Here is a 20,911-nt window from a genome sequence, read left to right on the forward strand (position 1 = left end):
GTACACACCACCTTACACTTCTTTGTAAATTTTCAAGAAAAAATTATGAAGCACAAATTTTTCAAAAATACACAGCAACTAACTGCAAACTGTGGTTGAGTGCCTAATAGTCAGAAAAAACATCAAGTATACACTGTACAGTATATGCAAGTTGAGAAGCTGTAACTCTCTGTAGGGGTACTACCTACAATTTGCCTTGCACAGCACACTTTGGACTTTTGAAGTGACCTCTCAGCCCCAGCCGCACTGCTTTACTACTTGCACTTGCAATCATTTCCTCTGATCTCATACTGCCAAGCTGTCCAGCTTCCACTTTACCTTGCTTGTTTTCAATTCTCACTTCACGCTACCCAGTACCATGTACAGCAAGGGAGAAACAGATCTAAACAGATCTCTCTCACTGGATACAGCATGCTTTGCATGGATCTACTACTCCTGAAGGATGTGTTTCGTGCAACTGGGATTTACCATTCACACTATGAAGGCAGTTAGTAGGCTTGTCCATACGTACTGGCACATGGTACATTAAACTAGGCTTCAGCAGAAATAATTCCATTCCCTACTGTATCAATTAACAGGCATTTTGTTGATAGCTTGGCGAGTGGTAAAAATCATAAAAAATACACGAAAAGGACTCTAATATCTGCCAAAGTTATTACATCCCTTTCTGTGTACATGGATGACAGCTAGTTGGTTCAAGGTTTATCTACGTGTCCAAATCAATTACAACTACAGCTATAAGGCAAGGACAAGATGTTAACAAAAAAAATACATACAAAATATGACTTAATGCTACTTTTATATTAATATAACTAAAGGATGAGACAGGAAACAGCTTATTTCCAGTTCTTTTTTCCTATTAGCTATGCATATTCTTGGTAATGAGAAGCAAAAGCAATACTCCTATTTTCTGTGAAATCCAGTATTCTGGGCAACTCAAGATACTTTTTGTTCCACCTTTGCAATTTTCTTAAGTCTTATATGTGGAAACTCTCATCTTATATTGCCAACCACAAATAAAAACTTAGTACCTTATAGGCAGCACTAGTCAGTATAATAAAATAAACTACTGTTTCTAACCATGAAGCAAATGGTACTCCTTCCAGTAAAAACTGGCACCGGGAATAAGGGTAAATTAACACATAGTGAAGGCAGACACACAATTCTGGGTAAGCTACATGTAAAATTAATTCCTAGGGAAGCTGTCACAAAGAGTAACTTGCGTGGTATAATATAACCAGTATTACAGTTTTATGCAGCATCCTTATGGACAACACCAGCATATCTTCATACACTTTGCTTTTCATCTGTTCTCCAGATTTATTCTCACCTAGCTGTCCAATTTCTTTTCCTTGATCCAGTTTTCACCTTTCATTCAAGAGCAAATCTTTCAGCCAGTGCTCTCCTTAAAATGAACCTCTCAGTGGTAAGACAGCAACTCAAGACACGAGATACTCTTCATGAGACAACCATCATCCTCAAGAGATGATCTAGGACCACACAGTTCAATTTTTACTCTCACAAGTTAGCCTACAGGAATCATTCTCAATGAAGGCAAAATGCTGGTGCAGGAAAATGTTTAGTAGTTGAACAGCAAAGTGCAAATAGATGATAAACAAGAAAATGAAGAGCAATGCAGTGGATGGTGGAAGGCTGGCTACGTGCTTCTAGTGTTGCTTGCATGGTACCACAAAATGACACTAGATCTAGACAGTAGCCCTTATCAACTAGGTAGTTTACCTATTTACCCCAGTTTCAATCCAGCCATTAACAATCAACTCTGCAGTTCTAGGAGCTATTGTTGTTACTAAATTTTTTTGAAGCCTGAATACTCTGAAAGGTGGCATAAATGACCAGCCTGAGGTAGAATTTAAGTGAATTTCCTTGGGTTATGGCTAAATGAATGAACTAGAATACAGTATTGATAAGAAACCAAATCTTTTTGCATTTGTTCTTTCTTCAACATGACCTTTGTGAAAATTGTTACCTTCAATAAAAAACAACATTACTAAGTTATGAGTTGCAAATTAAATTTTTTTTTTTACCCTGGAAGGAATAATTCTTAAAATAGTTTTTCTTGACCAATGCTAATGGATTACAAAGATAAGAACCTTCCATAGAAAAACCTTAAAACATTTTCAAGTAAATCATATAGCAATTTACAATACCTGCCCAAATCTGTCACAGCTAAATTCCAGAAATGCCATGCTACAGGTACAAATCACTTTTAAAGAAATGGCATAAGTTTCAAAGTATGCAACAGCGGAGTTAATTGCAGGTACAATCAAATCTGCCAACTCTGTCCTTAGGCACTCTCCACACTGAAATATTTCAGGAAAAGCACCACTATGCTCAAACACTAGCCCTATTGTAAATTGCATGCACTCCTGTAGATAACATAAGATTTGTCATGATACCCAGTTCAAAGTGCAAATTTTATAACAACCTTGTGCATTCAAGACAATCATCTCAGACATCCATAACTTGTGCTATTCTTTGGTATTAGGCACTGCTTTCTCATGGTAAAGATCAACTTCCTTTAGTAACTCGATGCAATACACAATTTTCACAGATATTAACAAAATCCTTACATGTGTTTTCATTTTAATGAACTCTTGGCCAAACACAAAGTCTATAAAGTAGATCTGGATTGAGAGGTTCAAGACACTGTCTCAAAGAAATCATATGATAACAATTTTAAGCCACCACACCTGTAAGTAATGGTGGTTGCAAAGTCTGTGTTCACGTACCGTTCGCCTGATGAGGGTGCGATCTCCAGACTCATCATCATCTGGGGTAGGCGGGAGCGGTCGGTTTGGAGGGGGTCCTGAAACAAATTATGACTAGTAACATAAACTCAACTACAATGGCTTAAATATCTTACAATCTCAATTCAGTGTATGCTCACTTATATTTAACAATTTTAAAGGAGCAGAAAATATTATCTTACCTCATAAACAAAGATTAGCTCATACACAAGATTTTCAAGTCCGGATGTTACTCATCACAATATTCTTATAAAACAATGAGCTACCAGCTATTGTATCTGATACTCAATCTATTATCATTAACAGTGATCTGCAAAATCCCACTCGGTAATGTTCAACTTCCCAATTCATCAAATTTTACTAAAACTTAAATACTACAAGAATACTGCATTCCAAAAAATGTGTCAGATACTTCTTTCAATAAATCACCACTTTCAATTATACTGCCATGAAAATAATGCTAAAACACTGAGCAATCATTAGTTAATTATCTAAACAAGTGCCATGAGCTTGAATGTCAGCTAGTACTTGACGACACTAATGATGATGCACACAATGACTAAAAAATATTGTAAGGACAAAGACTCAAATATAGAACTTTATTGTACAGTACAAAAATATGTTTACTTCTGTGGGAAAAAAATCTGTTGTCCCAAGTTGCTACTACAGGAAAAAAGATGTTCTCACTGCACATGGCTAGTCACCCTGTGCATTCCCCTGTATCCAACCTTATGCTGTCGTCATAAACTCAAACACCTAATTTTACTTATGAATTCTTGCTTCCAGAGGGCCCATCTGCCAAATAAATTTGCTTTTGTACAAAAGCTTAAATTTTTCTATACCAGTATTGGATTTCCAGTCTCCTGAAGGTGGTCTATCTTTTAATTTTCTGCTTCTGTTGTCATCAGGACTCTAATTGCATGTCCAAGTATCTCTACTGCAATTGTGCACAGGATCCCTGTCACTGTTTCTATCAGAAATGTGAGTGTTTTAGCTTTTATTAACACATACTGCCATCTGGTTGTCTGTTAAAAGTTGAGTGTCTCAGTTTGCATTAAGGGCAACAGCTCATTTGCAGCTATTAAAGTTGTTCAATAAAAGTATCAAGCACAATTTCCTGCAGTGTCACATTTGACTGTGCAGTTACCATGATTACCTGTGGTATCAACATAACCACTCGATAATAACCGTTACAGTGCTAGCTACAACTAATTTTTCTATTCTCCTGTCACAACTATCCAGAGTACTGTAATTACCATAAACCTCCCGCATTCGCGGGGATGTGTACCACCCCCCCCTCCCTGCGGAATACTTAGAACCCTTCTGTTCCAAAAAAACCATCGTTTGTTGGAAAAAAGATAAGAAATACCAAAACGTATCTCGAACATAGCCTAGCCTACACTAGAGTATTTGGTACCATGTACTGTATACATATATGATAGCCGAGCCTACACTATAATATACTCTCTTTACATACACGGCATAGTAATTATTAATATCAGCTAATTCTGGAGGTTCATGCAACCTGACTTGTGATAATTCAATACAAAGAGAAATTGAATAACAAACAAGAATTACCTTAGCCTACACTATGGTATATTGTATACATACACAGTAGTGTAGCCTACATTATACAGTATCACATATTCGCATATTGTATTATACAAACGTCAACATAACGAATATGCATCTTTTCCATGGATCTTTTAAAATGTTAAGCCTTAATTCACTGTATCCAATAATATTGTATATATATATTCTTATATTGCTTTTGTATTAAGAATTGCGTTCATGGCGATCAGTGTCTTGGTTTGGAAATGTTTACGCGGTGTTTACTTAGCCGCATTTAACTCAGTTCAGAGCACTTTTCTTGCTTCTCATTAGCGTAAATGAATCTCTAGAGTCTAGATACTTTATTTATAAGGGGCAAGGTTATTTTTCGTTATAAAAAGTGTTTTTAAGTCGAAATATAACTAAAATACTTCTCATTGTGAAATTAATTTATCTATTATTTTCGTTAATAGATGATGATTGACGATGGCCATTTGGGGGCGTTTGTTTTGTGTAAAAAAAAAAAAAAAAAAAATTCAAGATTCCGTTCGCTATTTTCACTTGATTTCATAATATGAGCTTTATGCATTTATTGTTTATCGGCATAAAAATAACAGTAATGTGTTCTTTCATACCCAGTAGTTTTGATTAAAATACTTTCTCTCCCATTTTAATTACGATCGAGTTTCATCCACGTTGCTGATGCACGATAATTTACAGTACTGTATAGTCATTAGCAGCTTGAACATTGTTTTCTCAGCTTCAGCTACAACTTGCAGCTTAAATTTAGCAGCATACTTCCTTGACAATCTTTTAACCATACCGAATAAGGGTATAGTGTAAAAATATATCAAGCTATTCTACTTAACGTCATTTGTGCCATAACCTACGGTAATTGTTCATTACCGTACGATGGTTGAAATACAGGTAAACGGCTGTTGTTATCTGATTCGGTTATAAGCAAAACAACAGTTTCTTGGTCGGTTGTTTATGGCTGCACGCATTTACGCAAGAGTATAACGTTACTAACAATACTTTTATCATTCTCTTTTACTTTTTTTAACTAGAAGATGGGATAAAGAGATGGAGGAAAAGTTGTCTATTGTAATTTGGTCTCTCTCACTGCCTGATTACGCTGCTGCCTGCGCCCACTCGAAATTTTAAAATATTTTATAAATACTGTAATATTGTCGTATCGGTATTAATTGCTTACCCCATTGCAAAATCGAATATTGTAAGGTGAATTATCGTAACTTGAGTATTACCTGAGTATTTTAATAGTTTTATCACAAAAAGTGCACTTAGCCATGAAAATGAGATGAAAATACAGTATTTAGTGAATATTTCTCAGTGAAAAATACAGCGAATGGGCGAATTTTCCGCAAATAATGGGTAGATATGTTCCAAAGAGAAATCCGTGAATACGTGAGTCCTCGAATCGAGAGAACACGAATACGGGGGGGTTACGGTACTTTAAATTCAGACTATCGTCATCGCCCCCTTCACTGCCTGATGCAAAAGCCTCTATAAAATTCCATCTCTCTGTTTTTTTTTAGCTTTACCTTCCATAAACCTCCACCTAACTCCAGCCTCCCCTCTCATAATTTGTCATCCAAGTAAGCCTGGTTCTTCCAACTCTCCAGCCAACATTATAAAATACTATTCACCTTGGGTTCCTAACAAGAACTTTTGTCCAAGCCACTTCCAACTCCCTTTCATCATTATCTCACCTACATATGGAGCTTCTATAGTTTCCCTAATGACATCATTTCTAACTCTAGAACCTATAACAATATTACATAAAAAAAGCTACAGGCTGTAAAATATTAGTTGTCTGAAAGGCAAGATTTATCAGCAAGCAACACCCCCCCCTTTTTTTAAAGTGATTTCTAAGTTCCCATCAGATATTCATTACCTCCTTGAGTTTTACTGTTTTTTCTTCATGGTCATCACTTGAGAACTTATTTTCATTTTATACCCATGCTGCTAAATGTTTTAGACAATTTTGTTTGCCTACCTGCCTCTTTCCCATTATTAACTGCCAAGCCAATATCAATTTCAATTCTTGTAGAATGTCTAGTAGCCTGTTTTTGTTGTCTATCTTTCACCTGATTTATTACGAATTCATATTTTCTTCAATCAACAATTCAGAAATAAACTGGGAAACATTTGTACCATCTGTGGAGCTGGTATGGTGATTGGTGCACTTGTGGTGTTGATGATGGCAGTGAAGGGTGCTGCTAACAGTAACTTAACAACTTGAACTACTGAAATTGCAATGTTTTCCTTTCTCTTTCCTTTATTCAACATTTTGGTCTCATTTTATTTTGGGCCTAATGATAATTACTTTCATAATAAAATATGTAATTTTTCAAAAATAAAAGAAAAGTGTTAATGAATGAACGAGTTTTTCCTTTGGGATGAGGAAGATGGCTGTATGGGTGATCAGGACAATGTCACATTGCTCGCATCCTCTCTGGGATTACAGGAAAGAGTGAGAGGGTATAAAGTTGTTGGCATTCAATCTCTGTTCATAATGCAATGGTTATGGCAACAGAAAAAGTGGTACCTGTGTTATTTCAAGGAATTTTACGGTTATGGCAACAGAAAAAGTGATACCTTTGTTATTTCAAGGAATTTTATGAAAAAATTACCATATGCTACTTTAACCAAATGGTATATCACAAAAATCTTAATATGCAGTAATATCTTAATGCATGAAAAATCATATTCGCATATACTCTTAAGAACAAATCCTTCAATTGACCGCCGTGAGAGCCTTGATGTGTGACTCAACTGTTCTTTAACTATTTTAGTGCAAAAAATGTTCACTAGTATTGTTACTACTCATGTTTTCTAATATAAAACACCATACCTATCTAGACTATCAATACTTAAGGCTTCACACACCAAAACAATAAAAGGGCACACATCATACCAAGAAAAAATGCCCCAGTCACATCAAAGTACCACACCCATATTCACTTTTATCTCCTACCCATTAACCTAGAACAATGAATTTGGGTTTAATACCATTAACAAAAGGTATAACTAGTAATATAAATTTACTCAAAGAAAGGAATCAAAGTGTTTGTTCAAAAGTGCAGGCAACAAGTAGAACGTGAAATTGTTAAAGCAAACGTACTGCAGCCTGGTAATTTTTAAGAATCAAGTGTAAAGAGAATCAATGACATGAAATTAGACCAATTTTCCTTTTGTCCCTCTCCCCATGGATTTGTTTTTAAAGGTGAATTGAAAATAGTAGAAGGCAGGTAAAGCTGAAATTGGAGAGCTACATGGTAAGAGACCAAAGGAACATACTATAATTATTAATAGTAGTTGAACAAGACCTAAGACTAATTCACTATACTCTCGCAAGGCAGACTCAAAGGATTTGTCTCTGTTAGTAACTGAGTTAAGATTTAATTGATCAAATTATAACTATTTAAGAATTTTATATTTGGGTTGACTGAAAATGAAGATTTTGACAAAATTGTAGAGAAATCTAGAGCAACCTCTTCCTTTGCTTTCATAACTTGCTGCAATTACTGCATCTTCTAGTTCTGATTATTAGATATAAACAATCAAAACATGAGCTAGTGTGTGTGGATGGCAAGTTTTCTCCCCTTCCCCTTTACATGATCTATTTGGGATTCATGGTTGGTACAATGTATGGGGTTCTTGTCTGCCTTAGTCTTTGGTTCTTGAATACCGACTACTTTTCTCCAAGAAACATCAGATGGCTCTCACTCTTCTCTTCTACCAGGTCTTGGCCCTACACTCTCTTTAAGCTTCCTCCCAAGGAATAAACTTAACAGCAACAAACTCTACTGTGCTTGTTCACCATTTGACTTGCAGTTCCAAGGACTTCACGGGCCTTCAAGTCATTTTTGGACAACGGTCCTTCCAGCCTCACTTGTCACTTCTTGGGTTACTAAAGGACATCTCAAGGTTTCATTCCTGTTTGCCTCCATTTGAAATGCTTCAATGGGCTTCTACTTCTTCCAATTAAGCCTCTATCCAGACTATTGGCATTTGGTGGGGATTTCTGTGATTCTAGGAGTTCAGTGGGGGCTGTTAAGTTAAGCTCCAGTTGTCTATGTTTTTCCATCCCTCTTGCTCTTATATGAATTGGGTTGGTTTTACACAGAATAAGGCTAATTATGATTCTTGGTAATTTTTCAATCACTATTTTTCTATGAACTTTACATTTTACCAAAAGAAATCTTAAGTGGTCTAATTAAACATTTATATTAATAACAATGACTGTACAAACAAAAAACACACCACCACAAACTAGCAAAATGTAAAAATAAGGGATAAAACAACTATAGATTATTGAACAAAAGGTTAAAAAATTGCAAATTTTGTAAAATGTCAATCAAGAAAGCTGGTTAATAAAAAAGAGAAATATAATCATATACTGGTATTCGATTTATACATGCCATGAACACACATCTGACTCGTGTCTATTTCCATATCTGACTGGTTTGTCAAAAGCAAACCTGTCAGATATTAAATTAAGACATAGGTCAGACATATATTTCCATAGAATGTAAAAGTCTTATATCTGTAATATACATGATTCTTTCACTATTTCATTAATCAGTTTTACTGAGCTACATTTTACTAGACTTCCCACATTTTTTAACTTGATTTTCATTTCTGGCATAGGAATTGTTTCACCCTTTACTTTTTTACATTATATTCAATGAAAGGATTCCATTTGTCATTTTTGAATTTCAAGGGTTCTTTCTATTATTTATATACTCAGGATCCTCCATGCTTTCAAGCATATCTGGGAATGGCTGTATTAGTTTTGCTGTGCTCTCTATATTTATATAGTTATGGGAAAATTTCCCTTGTTTCCAAATATATAATATACTTTCCAATAAGCTCCACAGAAATTACATTGAGGAGTACAATTAGTTAAGCTGCTTTGCTGATTTTTATCAATATCAGGTAATCACCACTATAGATAACAATGCCTACATTCTGATCAAATCTGTCTACAAGATGAGACAGTTATGTCAAATGTTAAAAAAGTTTCACAAGTTTTTCAGAAATATGTTACTTCATTGTCATTTAAGACTGTTAAAGTCACTCATTAGCTGCTGAACACACTGTCCAGTACTGTTTATGTAGTAAAATTGTGGCCCTAAATTGGACTGTGGTACTGAAATCTCCTCTTACTATAAATGAGTGCTGATAATTACTGAGTACTGTACTGCTTCTAGATGACTCAATTCAATTCTTCATTAGTTGTAAAAGTTGACTGCCAGAGCATTATCACTAAATGTGAAGTTCTATTTCAAGATTTGCAAATAATGGCAATTCAATGTTACTTTGTTATAGGATATACAAGTATATGAAACAATTGCAATTCCTATGCCAGAAATGAAAATCAGCATTGAAGAACACATGAAGATATGACCTAAATGAACACATTTACAACTTCCTGGACCTCACTTCTGTGGAGGGCATCTGTAAGAATGCCATGAGGCCAGGTTTGAGATGTAATACTGACAAGTTCAACAAAAGCCACAGTGAAGCAATGATCAATGTGGTGTGGATGGTGATCAAACAAGAGCATACAATGAAGCATGAAGTTTTTGAAAAGAGGCAGAAGTGCCTGAGGGGTCTGGCACTGTCTTCAGCCATTTTAAAAACTTTTAATGCTGTAAATAACTTATGAATATGGTCAATCCTAAGACTTCTCAACAGCACTACTAAGTCCTTGCTATCTGATGTTCTACGGGTGTAAATGGAGAAGCTACGCAAATAAAAATAAAGTGCTAGGTAGGCAATCATTTTGTCATTCATCAACTTTCCTACTTCCTTCCACCATCCTTCAAGCACTGGCTCCTCTCTAATTCATCCTGACTCTTGTCAACCTCTGCATCAGCACTGTCCAAAGGAGCTGGCCCTTTCCCACTCTTCATTCATGTCTGGGTCACACACTAACACAACTACAACACCCACCCCCTCCTCTTGTCACTGAAACTAAAATCTCTGCGTTATCAATAGCAAATCACCTCACAACTCATGAAGAGGAAGGGTGACAGTTGATGATTTTGCCTGGATTAGATTATTATTATTGTTACAAAGTAGTTGTACAAAACCATTTTGTAATCATTACAGTATACTCTATCAAGTGCAACACCTAAAGGAGGTAAATTGAAAGTTGTACTGCTATGTGGGAAGAGACTCAAAGTCACAGATGAAAAGCAAAAGGTAGAAGAAAATATAGCAAGGTCCAAAGAGGCATAGCAAAATCTTTATAACTATCTACATATCTTCATCCACACCACTATCCTTATGATAAGGGGTCAATTGATCTGATACTTCTTCTCCAATTATTCTGGTCAAAAGGATCCTCAACTAAATATTTCTCCAAATCATCCTTCACTTAATCAATCCATCTAATTCTTTGCCTCCCTCTTGACCTTCTACCCATAAAAGGTTCCATCCAAGCCCACCTCACTCCTTCCTCCCATTCATCCTTGCCACATGCCCATACCATCTAAACCTTGACTCTCTTACCATATTAGTAATCTTTATCACCCAGGCACTGCTTATTTCTTAATTTTCCAGCCTCTCACACATCATCTGTATATAAAAATTCCTATGGATTTTTATTCCTGATCCCTTCACTCAGTGTATCCATAACCATTACAAAATAAATGAACTAAGTTTTAATCTTGGATGTAAGCCAACTATAACTTCAAAAATTCCTGATTTTGGTATCAAATATTCTAATTTTAAATATCAAATATTTTAATCTTTAGTGGCCCTACTTTTTTTTTTTTTTTTTTTTTACCAAATGCTTGATTTTTCATTCATATTTGAGGCCAAAAACACTAATATAGGTTTATGGGTTGAATGTTACCCATTTTTAAAGTAAAAAATGTAGTTTGGACTGCAACCCAATCATGTAACTACAATAAAACAGTAAACACAGGTAATGGTATTTTCATTGTTCCTTTCAACTACCTTTTCTTCCTCTGCAAATTTTTTTCCTTTACTACTCCCAATCACTGTTTTCTGAAACAGAAAAGGAAGTGGCACCCCATGCCATGAGTAATTCCTTTTCATTCTCCTTGAAATTAAGACATGAATCAAACTTCGCAACTTCCCAGATCTTACACATTTACCAATAAACAAATATTTTTAGTGTCCCTCTAATATCAAACAAATTGTTATCTTAAATACATGCCTTCTTGTCTCCAAAAGCATTTTTAAAATTACAAAAACCCAGATACAGAAACTGATTATTCATGCCAGTGTATGTACAGCTAACGTTTATGAGCAGTACGATGTAGAAACATGTTAATGTTTCAAAGCTTTCTACCTGAAACAAATCCATCACCTCTTACAGTACTAAAGGTATCAAGGCATATAAAAGCACTAGCTGAGCATAAAAGCCACATAACTTACAGCATGAGCACATCAACATAAAGCCCAGTCAAAGAACTATAAATATTTCTTTAGCATTATCTCCACTAAGATTAATCACTCAACTAGCCAGGGTTAAAATCACACCACATCACAAGGACAAAGAACTGTAACCCTTGAGCTATTAAACCATTAAATGCTATTGCACGATATGACAGTGCATCAAATATATCTTTCAATTACATGACAGATGGGATTCATATGCTAAAGCAGGAGCTCAGACAATTCCTATTGGGTGTCCAGCCCCTTAGCAATTCATTTTGCAGGTCTCATTACCACTGTACCTCAAAACTGACAACAAAAATATAGTACAATGTTACATAAATTTTTCATGAAAGCAGTTGTCCCTCAAAATCTGCAGGGGATTAGGGGTGGTAGGCTGCCCAGAAACTGAAAATTTGCAAATAGCTCTTGACCTACACAACCTAATGCATTATATTGTTAATCACAAACATTACTGATATTTATCTTAAACAATTGACATTACTAAGTTATATATAATTCAGTACAGTAAAATAAACTTTTTCTAGTCTTCAGTATTAACAGTACTGGAACAGAGCAAGGAAAGAGCAAGGGAGAGAGAAAATATTGTACTGTGATACTACTGTATACAGATTCATTTTTATACCACAAAGGTATACTTATGTTACACAATGGACAAATGTTTATTAAATACATTTTAGAATTATAATTTCCATTGAAAGTGGATCAGGATTATCATTATCATCATCATAAATATGTTCTACATAAAGAGAAAGATGTACAGGAGAGGAAGCAGCTGGTCTCAGAGCTTCTAGAATGACAAGGCAGAATGAGAGGCAGGGATTCCAAGTTTAGCTTTTAGGAAACAATGTAAAGTACAGTAATTTCTATTTGGCATTTTGCCTTGTCTTTCTTTGAATATGATTTATATGCTAAAATTCCTGCTTCGCCATTTCCTTCACTTTTGAAGCAGGTACTGAAGGGTTGTAGTTTTGATCCCCATTTCTGACTTCCCTCTGGCAAAGTGCTTGGACTTAATTCTAATGGGCTCACTTGAGTCTCTGGCCAATCATGACTCTGGACATAGTCACAGTGAGCCCAACAGTTCACACCTCTGTCTACCATTTGCTGGATCATCCTGGGATGCTCCTCTCCAGCCTGCCTTACTTCACTAGCATTGGACTATGTTGGCAAATAATTCTCTACTGACTCTTTACCTTGTTCCTTCAGATGTCTGGCTTTGGGTCTGGCCTCTGCTATGCTCTGCATTGAAGTTGGTTCTTTGGCTGTGGCGATGCCCCATGAACTCCCTTTCATTTCTGTATTCCAGCTTGTCTTCTGCCAGGTAATATGTTTGCCTGCCTTATTTGTTCACTATCCCTTTTAATATTTTGGTTGCTGTGCTATGATGAACTACCACCTTTTAATGCCCTCTCTAGGTAGCTGTCCTCTGCTGCAACTGGATCAGGTATCTTGGACATCTCTTGCTTACTCACCATCAACCTTATCTTTCTTTGCAGTCCTGGCTATCCTCTCATTGGCTCGTTTCCCAGTTGGCTACGTCGTGCCCTGGTGTCACTCTGGAGGCTGTCCTCCTGGCCCCTACAAAGTCCTGAGCTTTCCCCTTACAGCAGAGGCTTTGCACCTTGCTGCCTTGGGTTTCCTGATTTTCTTTTCACAAGGTCTCAGGCATAGTCATCCACCAGTTCTACTGTTAAGTGGTCACAAAAGGGGTCAAACATCCCCATGCTTTCTTTAAGAAATTGTCTTTTTGAGATTTATGGAGACTAAGGGTCCACTGGTGCAAAGTCTTGGTTTCTGGAGGTCCTTGCCTCAGCTGCAGCCATGTTTTTTCTTGGTGCAAGTTCACCTCAAAGTCTTGTCTGTTTGCCTGCTTTTCCTATTCAGTCATACCTGCAAGGAAACATTTCCTCAGCAGCTGTGACTTCTGTGCTCCAAAGACTGCTGTTGAGAAGATTTCATTCAAGTCACTGGGGGTTTTCTACTGGCTCTCCCTTGTCTTGGGGATGTCAATAGAAAGGAACCCTACCTGCTCAAGTTCTAATGGCCCTTTGATTATCTCTGGACCTGGTATTCAGGATTAAGTTGGACCCTGTCAATTTTCCCAAGTTTGATTTGAAAGAAACACCCAGCCTTCAGAGGTGATATGGGTTCCTTCTCCAGCCGTGGAAGAGTATTTTCTCTAACCTTGCCCTTCAGCCAGACCTGAGGGTGTGCACTGCACTCTCAGACTCTCTGGTGAGGAAGATTTTACATTGCTTCCAATTTCACTCCAGGAGATTCAGATGCCTTCTGGTTGAGAAGTTGCCTGTATTCCTCTAGCCATCAGGATCCTAGACACATAAACTGTTCTGTGTGATCTCCATTGATGCCTGATTCCTGGAGCTTGCTGTGAGGAAGCTCTCTGTGACCAAATTTCCCCATGATTTTGATCAAATCTACTTCTCAATGAGAAGCCTCCTGGGTGAGAGCATGATTCAAGAGTTCAAACTCAAAAGCAAGTTCACTGGTGCTTCGACTTGGTCGAGCCACACGATTATCCCGGCCTTCTTTAAGCGGTGGCTACCCTATCGGTAAATCAGGTTCAGTGGACATAGCTTTCTTTCCTCTTTCTTCAAATCTTCAGCTGAAAATCCTTTTGGACAGAGTCAACAGATTATAAACCCAAGAGAGCTGGGAAATCAGCCTACAAAGAGACATGTTTCAGGAAAATAAATAAATATGACGGAATAAAAAATAAAACTGACGCCTCAATTCAGGAGACATCAGCAGAATGCAGGAATGAATTTACTCCTAGCTCAAATATATGGAGATCAGAAGATTCCACAATTACACTACATAAGACTATTTCACATTTGAGTTGTAGCCAGAATAAAACTCCTAGCAAACAGTATCATTACACCTGATACTAGAAAACAACAAAATGTTTGCAGCAGCAGCAGCGAGCCTAGTGTTGTTAGCAAGAACAGCTAGGTCAGGTTAAGTAGAGTGTGGAGGAAGTTACTGTAGTACATTTAATGCAACCACCATAATAAACTCACTTCAAATCTATGCAACAAATGAAAATTCAAAGTTGCCAAAATAAACATGATTGCTGTCATAACTCTATCCAAGAGCTTTAGATTACAGTCAACAACCAAATGCTGTACCAAACTGAAGAAGTGTTCCAAGCAAGGAAGAAGAACAGTTACACCTCTTGGATAAAATAGCTCCATTACAAACATTCAAAAACATTTCCACAAGATACCAACTACTTGAGAAAGAGGAAATTTCTAACCAAAAATTACAAATTTTAAATTAATTTGTATTTTTCATAACTAACCTACAACACATAATAAATAGCAAAGGTCCAAGAACACTACCCTGAGAAACACCTGAAATGACACTACTAAAGATACTATACTGGTCATCAACACAGACCTTTTGGGTTCTGCCTACTAAAAATTCACAAGATCCACCAATTCCAAAAATATTAGCTTGTTAATAAGTGCTTTATGATTCACAAAGTCACAGTCTGCACTAAAATTTACACTGAAAATGCATGCTTGTGCACAGTCATCAAGATGGTAAATATTCATAAGAATATGTCACAAGTACTAAGGCCTTTAAGAAACCCAAACTGTAATACTGGTAGCAGGTTATAATCTTCAACCTACAAAGGCACTTTGAGAGCAGTTTCTAAAAACCTTAGATAAATCAGCTGTAACTGATATCAGCCTATATTTTGCAGGGCATGCAGACAAAGTTCAAGTATTGCAGCAATGTTTTCCTTCCTCCAAACAGGAGGAAAATGTGCAATACTAACTAATTTTTGAAAATAGTAGTAATCTTATGTGCAATGAAATCAGCAGCGATTATGAAAAAAAGAAAATAGGAAAGATCCCATTGGGGTCTATGACACTGAAACTGTCAAAACCTATACCCTTCCCACCAAGTCAAACAGGGTCAAAAGTTCTCCAATGGACATCTCTCTCATTGGATAATCTATTTGGTCTGCTTCCGCATCTTTGAGCACTAGTTTTTTTCTACATTGCATTTTGAAATCAGCCTTATTCACTTCAACTAAGGATGCCATACTTCATGCTTGGTCCTGCTAGGACGCCTAATCTTTCCCTGATCAGTCTGTTGATTCAACTACAGGTGAGATTCAAGGCCCATCAAACATTCAAAAGCCTCATATACTTTCTGGCCCTGGAGAGAGCAGTTCCTGAAGCTCCTGGTAGATCTTATGGGTTTCTGCAAAAAAAATTTCTCATACAGGAGTCTCATTTCAAAAATTTAATTCTCCTTTTAGTCACTGCTTCCTCACGTGTGCAGTTTTCTTGCATATCTTCGTTAAATACTTCTAAGAATTTCTGTCACCATTCCCTGTGACTCTTGCCATGACTAGGAAGGATTCATGGATACCCCAAGCCCTCTTACAGTTTTTTCTCTCTCTCTCTCTCAATATTCTCACACTGCCTATCTCCAGTCCCTTTTCCCATGCAAATTTGTTTCATAACATGATTGATGCCTTTTTGATTTTTACTTCAGTAATCTGTTACTAGAGTTCCACTCGATTTCCAAGTTTGGGCTTAACCTTGCCTCTGCATTGCCTTGCTGGTTGACCTTAACATTACTACTCAAGACATGTGGCTTTTCTTGGAGTCTTTGAGTCATGTTTCAAGGCTCCTCTTAAAACATGTTGGTGACCTTCGTGCCCTTCACAATGTTTTGTACTTCAGTTTCTGGTCTCTGCTTGACCTCCCATTACTTATGTTGGTAACCAGACTCACTATGATAACTAGAATGATTTTCACTTTTGCTCTTCATGCATTGCCTTCAGGTCAGTAGGTATTTCCCCCGGTAACAACCGGGAGTTCTCCAAACGTGTTTTCAAAGGATGGGATCCTCTTGACCTTTACCCCTCAACTATTGCAGCATAAGAATCATTGAGATTGGCCTTCAGTGAGAGATGCTGGGAACAGAGGTTCTACCTTGGACTTGCATTCCAACATCATGGAGGACTTCCCCTCACTCAGGACTATAGTTCTAGACAATGAGCACATTTCATCCAACCTGGTTTTTTTCATCAACTTGTGCTCTCTTCTATCTATGCTCTGCTCATTTTTTTCCTGAGCTGTCATTCTTGACACTATGACTTTGCCTTTGCGGTTTACAGTAGTTATTCATGTCTTCAACTTGGACATGGAGTTAAAGCAGTCTTTTCCCTCTTCCTTATATTCACTCATCAAATACCTAGTAAGGAGATTTAACCATGCTTTTACGATAAAATTTTTATACAAACGCATTCATCATACAGTTTAGTGCACCCCTCCCCTACAGGCTCTCTCAAATGGAGACTGGCACAGTAGAAAAAGGAATACCAATGAGTACATCATGTAACAGGGAGTTGGATAAGCATGGACTGTGAAACTTATTTTATTAATTTTTCTTTTTTACTTTTTGCTTTGAGCATCTGCGTGCATCCTGCACAATTAAAGGGGTGATTTTATGATGAGTTCATTCAAAGCTTGTTTTATTGCAAAAATAGTATTTTTAGTTTCTGCTACAAACTTTACACTTGACATCTTAATAAATATGCATGATAAAAAGCTTCCACTGCATGAATGTACACAATAATATAGCATAATGTTTTAGGCAACAGTGACTTACATAATCTTTACCTGTACAGTATACAGTACTGTGTCATTTTCTGACTGCAGACAATATTGTCTGCAGTTTCTAAGCATTTGATCTTTAGTTTTTTTTACTGTACCAATATATATTGTATAAGTATTTTATGCATTTATGGTCTACCGAACTTTTTATTTTTTTTTTTACAGTTCTAGCTATGTGAATCACCTGTGGGTTTACACAGATGGCTGCAACTCCAAAAATTATTCCATTTAATTCCTGATGAAAAACGTGGAAAAACTCAAACCCACAAAATCTGAGGGGCAACTGTAATTAACAAAGACCAGTGGATCATATTCAATATAAGTAGTATTCTAAATACTACCAAATAAATAGCATTTCACTACAAGGCTAAAAAAAAAAAAAAGTGAAAACTGACATTTCAACAATAACTCTGACTAATTTGGTGAGATCCCAAAACCTTGTGTGTGACCACCCTTGATTTTAATGCTACTTAAAAATTCCCAAGTATAGTTAGTGTGTATTATTTGTTGGTGACAAAGAATATCCCACTTGTCATTATTTGGGTCCTACAATGTGCAGATGTTTTAAAAATTTCAAAAAAGCAATTCAGAGAGGAACATATGCCTGCTGATTGTATACTTTTGCATAGTTCAATCAGTTATGGGTAAAACGGACACCATTTTAATTGGGAAATTATCAAATAAAATTAAACTAAGATTGAATTAATCACACAAATTTAAGAAAATACTTACCCTGCAGAGCAGTGTGTGGTAGGGCACCTTCGGGCGGTCTGAAAGTGGAATAGTCGAACCTGTTTAGCAGGGAAAAGTAGAAGACCGGACGGTTAGTGAGTTAGTAAATTTGTGAGCATTAACACCATACACCAAAAGGGCATGCGTGACGTGAAAGAATAGTGGTCCCTGTTAAAGTCCTGTTTGCTAAGCACATTAAATAAAACAAAACATTAATATTAATTAAACTGGTAAATTATTAATGCAATATAAACCAAACTACAAAGCATATGCAACTGCCCACCTAAACTTAGCAAATTAAGATAAATTGTACATACATAAGAACAGTGTATAATGCATTTCAAGCATTTATTAGCAAGATACTCGTACACTAGAATATAAACAACACAGAACAATGGACTTCAGTTTATATTAGATATATCTAAGCTTGGGAAATTCGACACCAATAGCCACAATTACTGCACATTGAGTAGAACAAAATTGGCACTAATCTACAAAAATTTTTCATTCGCTGAAATGCATCCACTTCTAATCAAGTACAACATGCACATTACTAATCCCTTTAGAGTATCAATTGAACATTTAAACATTACCATTACATGAATATTGTTCTTTGGAGTCTGAGAACACAGAATAATATAGGCAGTCCCTGGTTTACAACGGGTCCGGCTTACGACGTTCCGAGGTTATGACGCATTTCAAATATAATCATCAGAAATTATTTCCCGGTTTATGACGCGTCGTACGCCGATCTGACGGAAGAAATATGACTCCAAAACAGTAGAATAATAAAAATTTTGAGGTTTTTTTTATGAAAAACTCAATAAAAATGTAGTTTACATCATTTTCAATACACCCAAAGCATTAAAAGTAAGATTTTCTTAGGACTTTTGACGATTTTCGATGATTTTTCGGTTTACGACGATTTTCAGTTTACAACGCGGCGTAAAAACGGAACCCCCGTCGTAAACTAGGGACTGCCTGTAATTCCTAATTTCACTGAATATGGAGATAAAAAGATACAGAAAATTATATTTAGCACAGAGCATAAGGATGAGAGAGAGAGAGAGAGAGAGAGAGAGAGAGAGAGAGAGAGAGAGAGAGAGAGAGAGAGAGATCAACCAATTTAAACATCTTTACTAAGATATTAAAAAGCGAAAAGCAAAGACAGATTTGAGTAAGAGAAAGAAAATAATGCTACAATATTTACCATGCACAAAAAGAGCCCTCTTTCATGCATCAGTCAAAAGAAAATGATGAAAAAAACATGGTCCATTTTAATTTGCACAACTTATAAACCCCCTTTAACCATACAGGAAATCAGTTACACACATCTGAAGAAACTAATCAGAACTAAATTACTAATTTAATAATGAACTCTTTTCATGAAAGCACATTTATTATACATGTACCTTTATTTGTGTCCCAAACATTGTATGGTTCACCAGTTTTTTGTCTATCACAGACAAGTCACTCTACAGACATGCCTTCTGGAACTGCAGGTTTTCACATAATCTATGTGTGAGGCAGAAAGACACTGAGATTTAAAGGGCAGGGAAGCAGGAACTCATATGATTAATGGGTTTGTCTGGAAAAATTTTCACTTTCATCACAATCCCATTAATCATTTAAATGCCTGCACCACTATTTAGGTGGGAGGCCAAGAGGTTGAATGCCTCTCTGTTAACATATCCAGCAGCATGCATGTGAGTTGGAAGTCGGAACAAAGCCTCAGGCAACTTATAGGCCTCAGCCAAAAGGAGATATTCAAGAGGAGGTGATTGTCAGTGACTAATGCCTGGGAGTAGAATGTCATCAAGCCAAGGGAGTGGCATGGCTGAGCACAGATGTGATAAAATCTTGAGTAACAGTTGATGTCAGTCAGTGTGGCAGTAACTGTTTAAGTAAAAGTCACATCTACCTTCTATCCCAGGTACAGTGCATATGGTCAATCACATAAAATATTTCCTTTTGCCTAGCCAAGTACACATTGCATCAGCTATGCAGGGAGTCCCTGCTTATCGGTGACATCGGTTAACAGCGTTTCAGTTTTACGACACTTGGCTAATAACGTCATTAACCAGATTTTCAGCGCTGATAAGTGGTTTATCGGTGTTGGTAGGTGGTTTATCAGCATCGGTAAGCAATTTTTGGCACTGGTAAGCGGTTTATCGGCACCGTTCAGTGCTTATGGCGTTGTAAATGCCATTTATTACCATAATTACTGTGATATTCCGGTTATCAGCACTCAGCCGGGAATGGAGCCCCCGCCATTAACTGGGGACTGCCTGTAAAAGCTACAGGCAAAACAAGACAAAACAAGAGTCAAACAGATAGGCCAGTCAGTAATTAAGGCAGGAATCTAGCAGTCAGCAACAGGGCAGATGAGATGCAGGTATGACAGGCAGCAGCCACTCAGTGTTAGAGGCCAAGGCAGCTAGCAACAGTGGAGACGTGGGCAGAGGCCAAAAACCTGGCAGTATGATGACTGGCAATCCCATACCATGACCAGAGACAAACACAACTTCACGCCAACCTCGAGACCACCTATACTTCTTAACCACTGCCCTTGGTTGGGTGACTGTTCACACAATACTGTACTTCTAGAATTAACGGCATGTCACTGTTGAGGGACAACTTATAAGTGTGACAGGACTTATAAGGTGGGCCTTAACAAGTACAAAGCATAAGTGGACAGAGAACAAAATGAACAAAATCACAGCAAAGGTGAGCACAAAAAAG

The 20,911-nt window shown here is 36.9% G+C and overlaps 1 protein-coding gene across 29 annotated transcripts in view; it reads right to left on the reverse strand.

The window, feature by feature from the left end:
* The window catches only part of msn (serine/threonine-protein kinase msn), a 289,523-nt gene that overhangs the window by 132,844 nt on the left and 135,768 nt on the right, over nt 1-20,911 (reverse strand). For 15 of the 29 annotated variants that reach the window (XM_067128887.1, XM_067128881.1, XM_067128870.1 and 12 more), the window contains 2 exons: nt 18,170-18,228; nt 2,751-2,827 (listed from right to left, as the gene is read on the reverse strand). In XM_067128887.1, coding sequence (XP_066984988.1) covers nt 2,751-2,827; nt 18,170-18,228 — 136 coding nt within the window. The remainder of the gene's footprint in view (nt 1-2,750; nt 2,828-18,169; nt 18,229-20,911) is intronic. The other 14 variants (XM_067128891.1, XM_067128885.1, XM_067128876.1 and 11 more) reach the window with 1 other exon arrangement.

Source organism: Macrobrachium rosenbergii, chromosome 27, assembly GCF_040412425.1.
Source record: "Macrobrachium rosenbergii isolate ZJJX-2024 chromosome 27, ASM4041242v1, whole genome shotgun sequence".
Classification (NCBI taxonomy): domain Eukaryota; kingdom Metazoa; phylum Arthropoda; class Malacostraca; order Decapoda; family Palaemonidae; genus Macrobrachium; species Macrobrachium rosenbergii.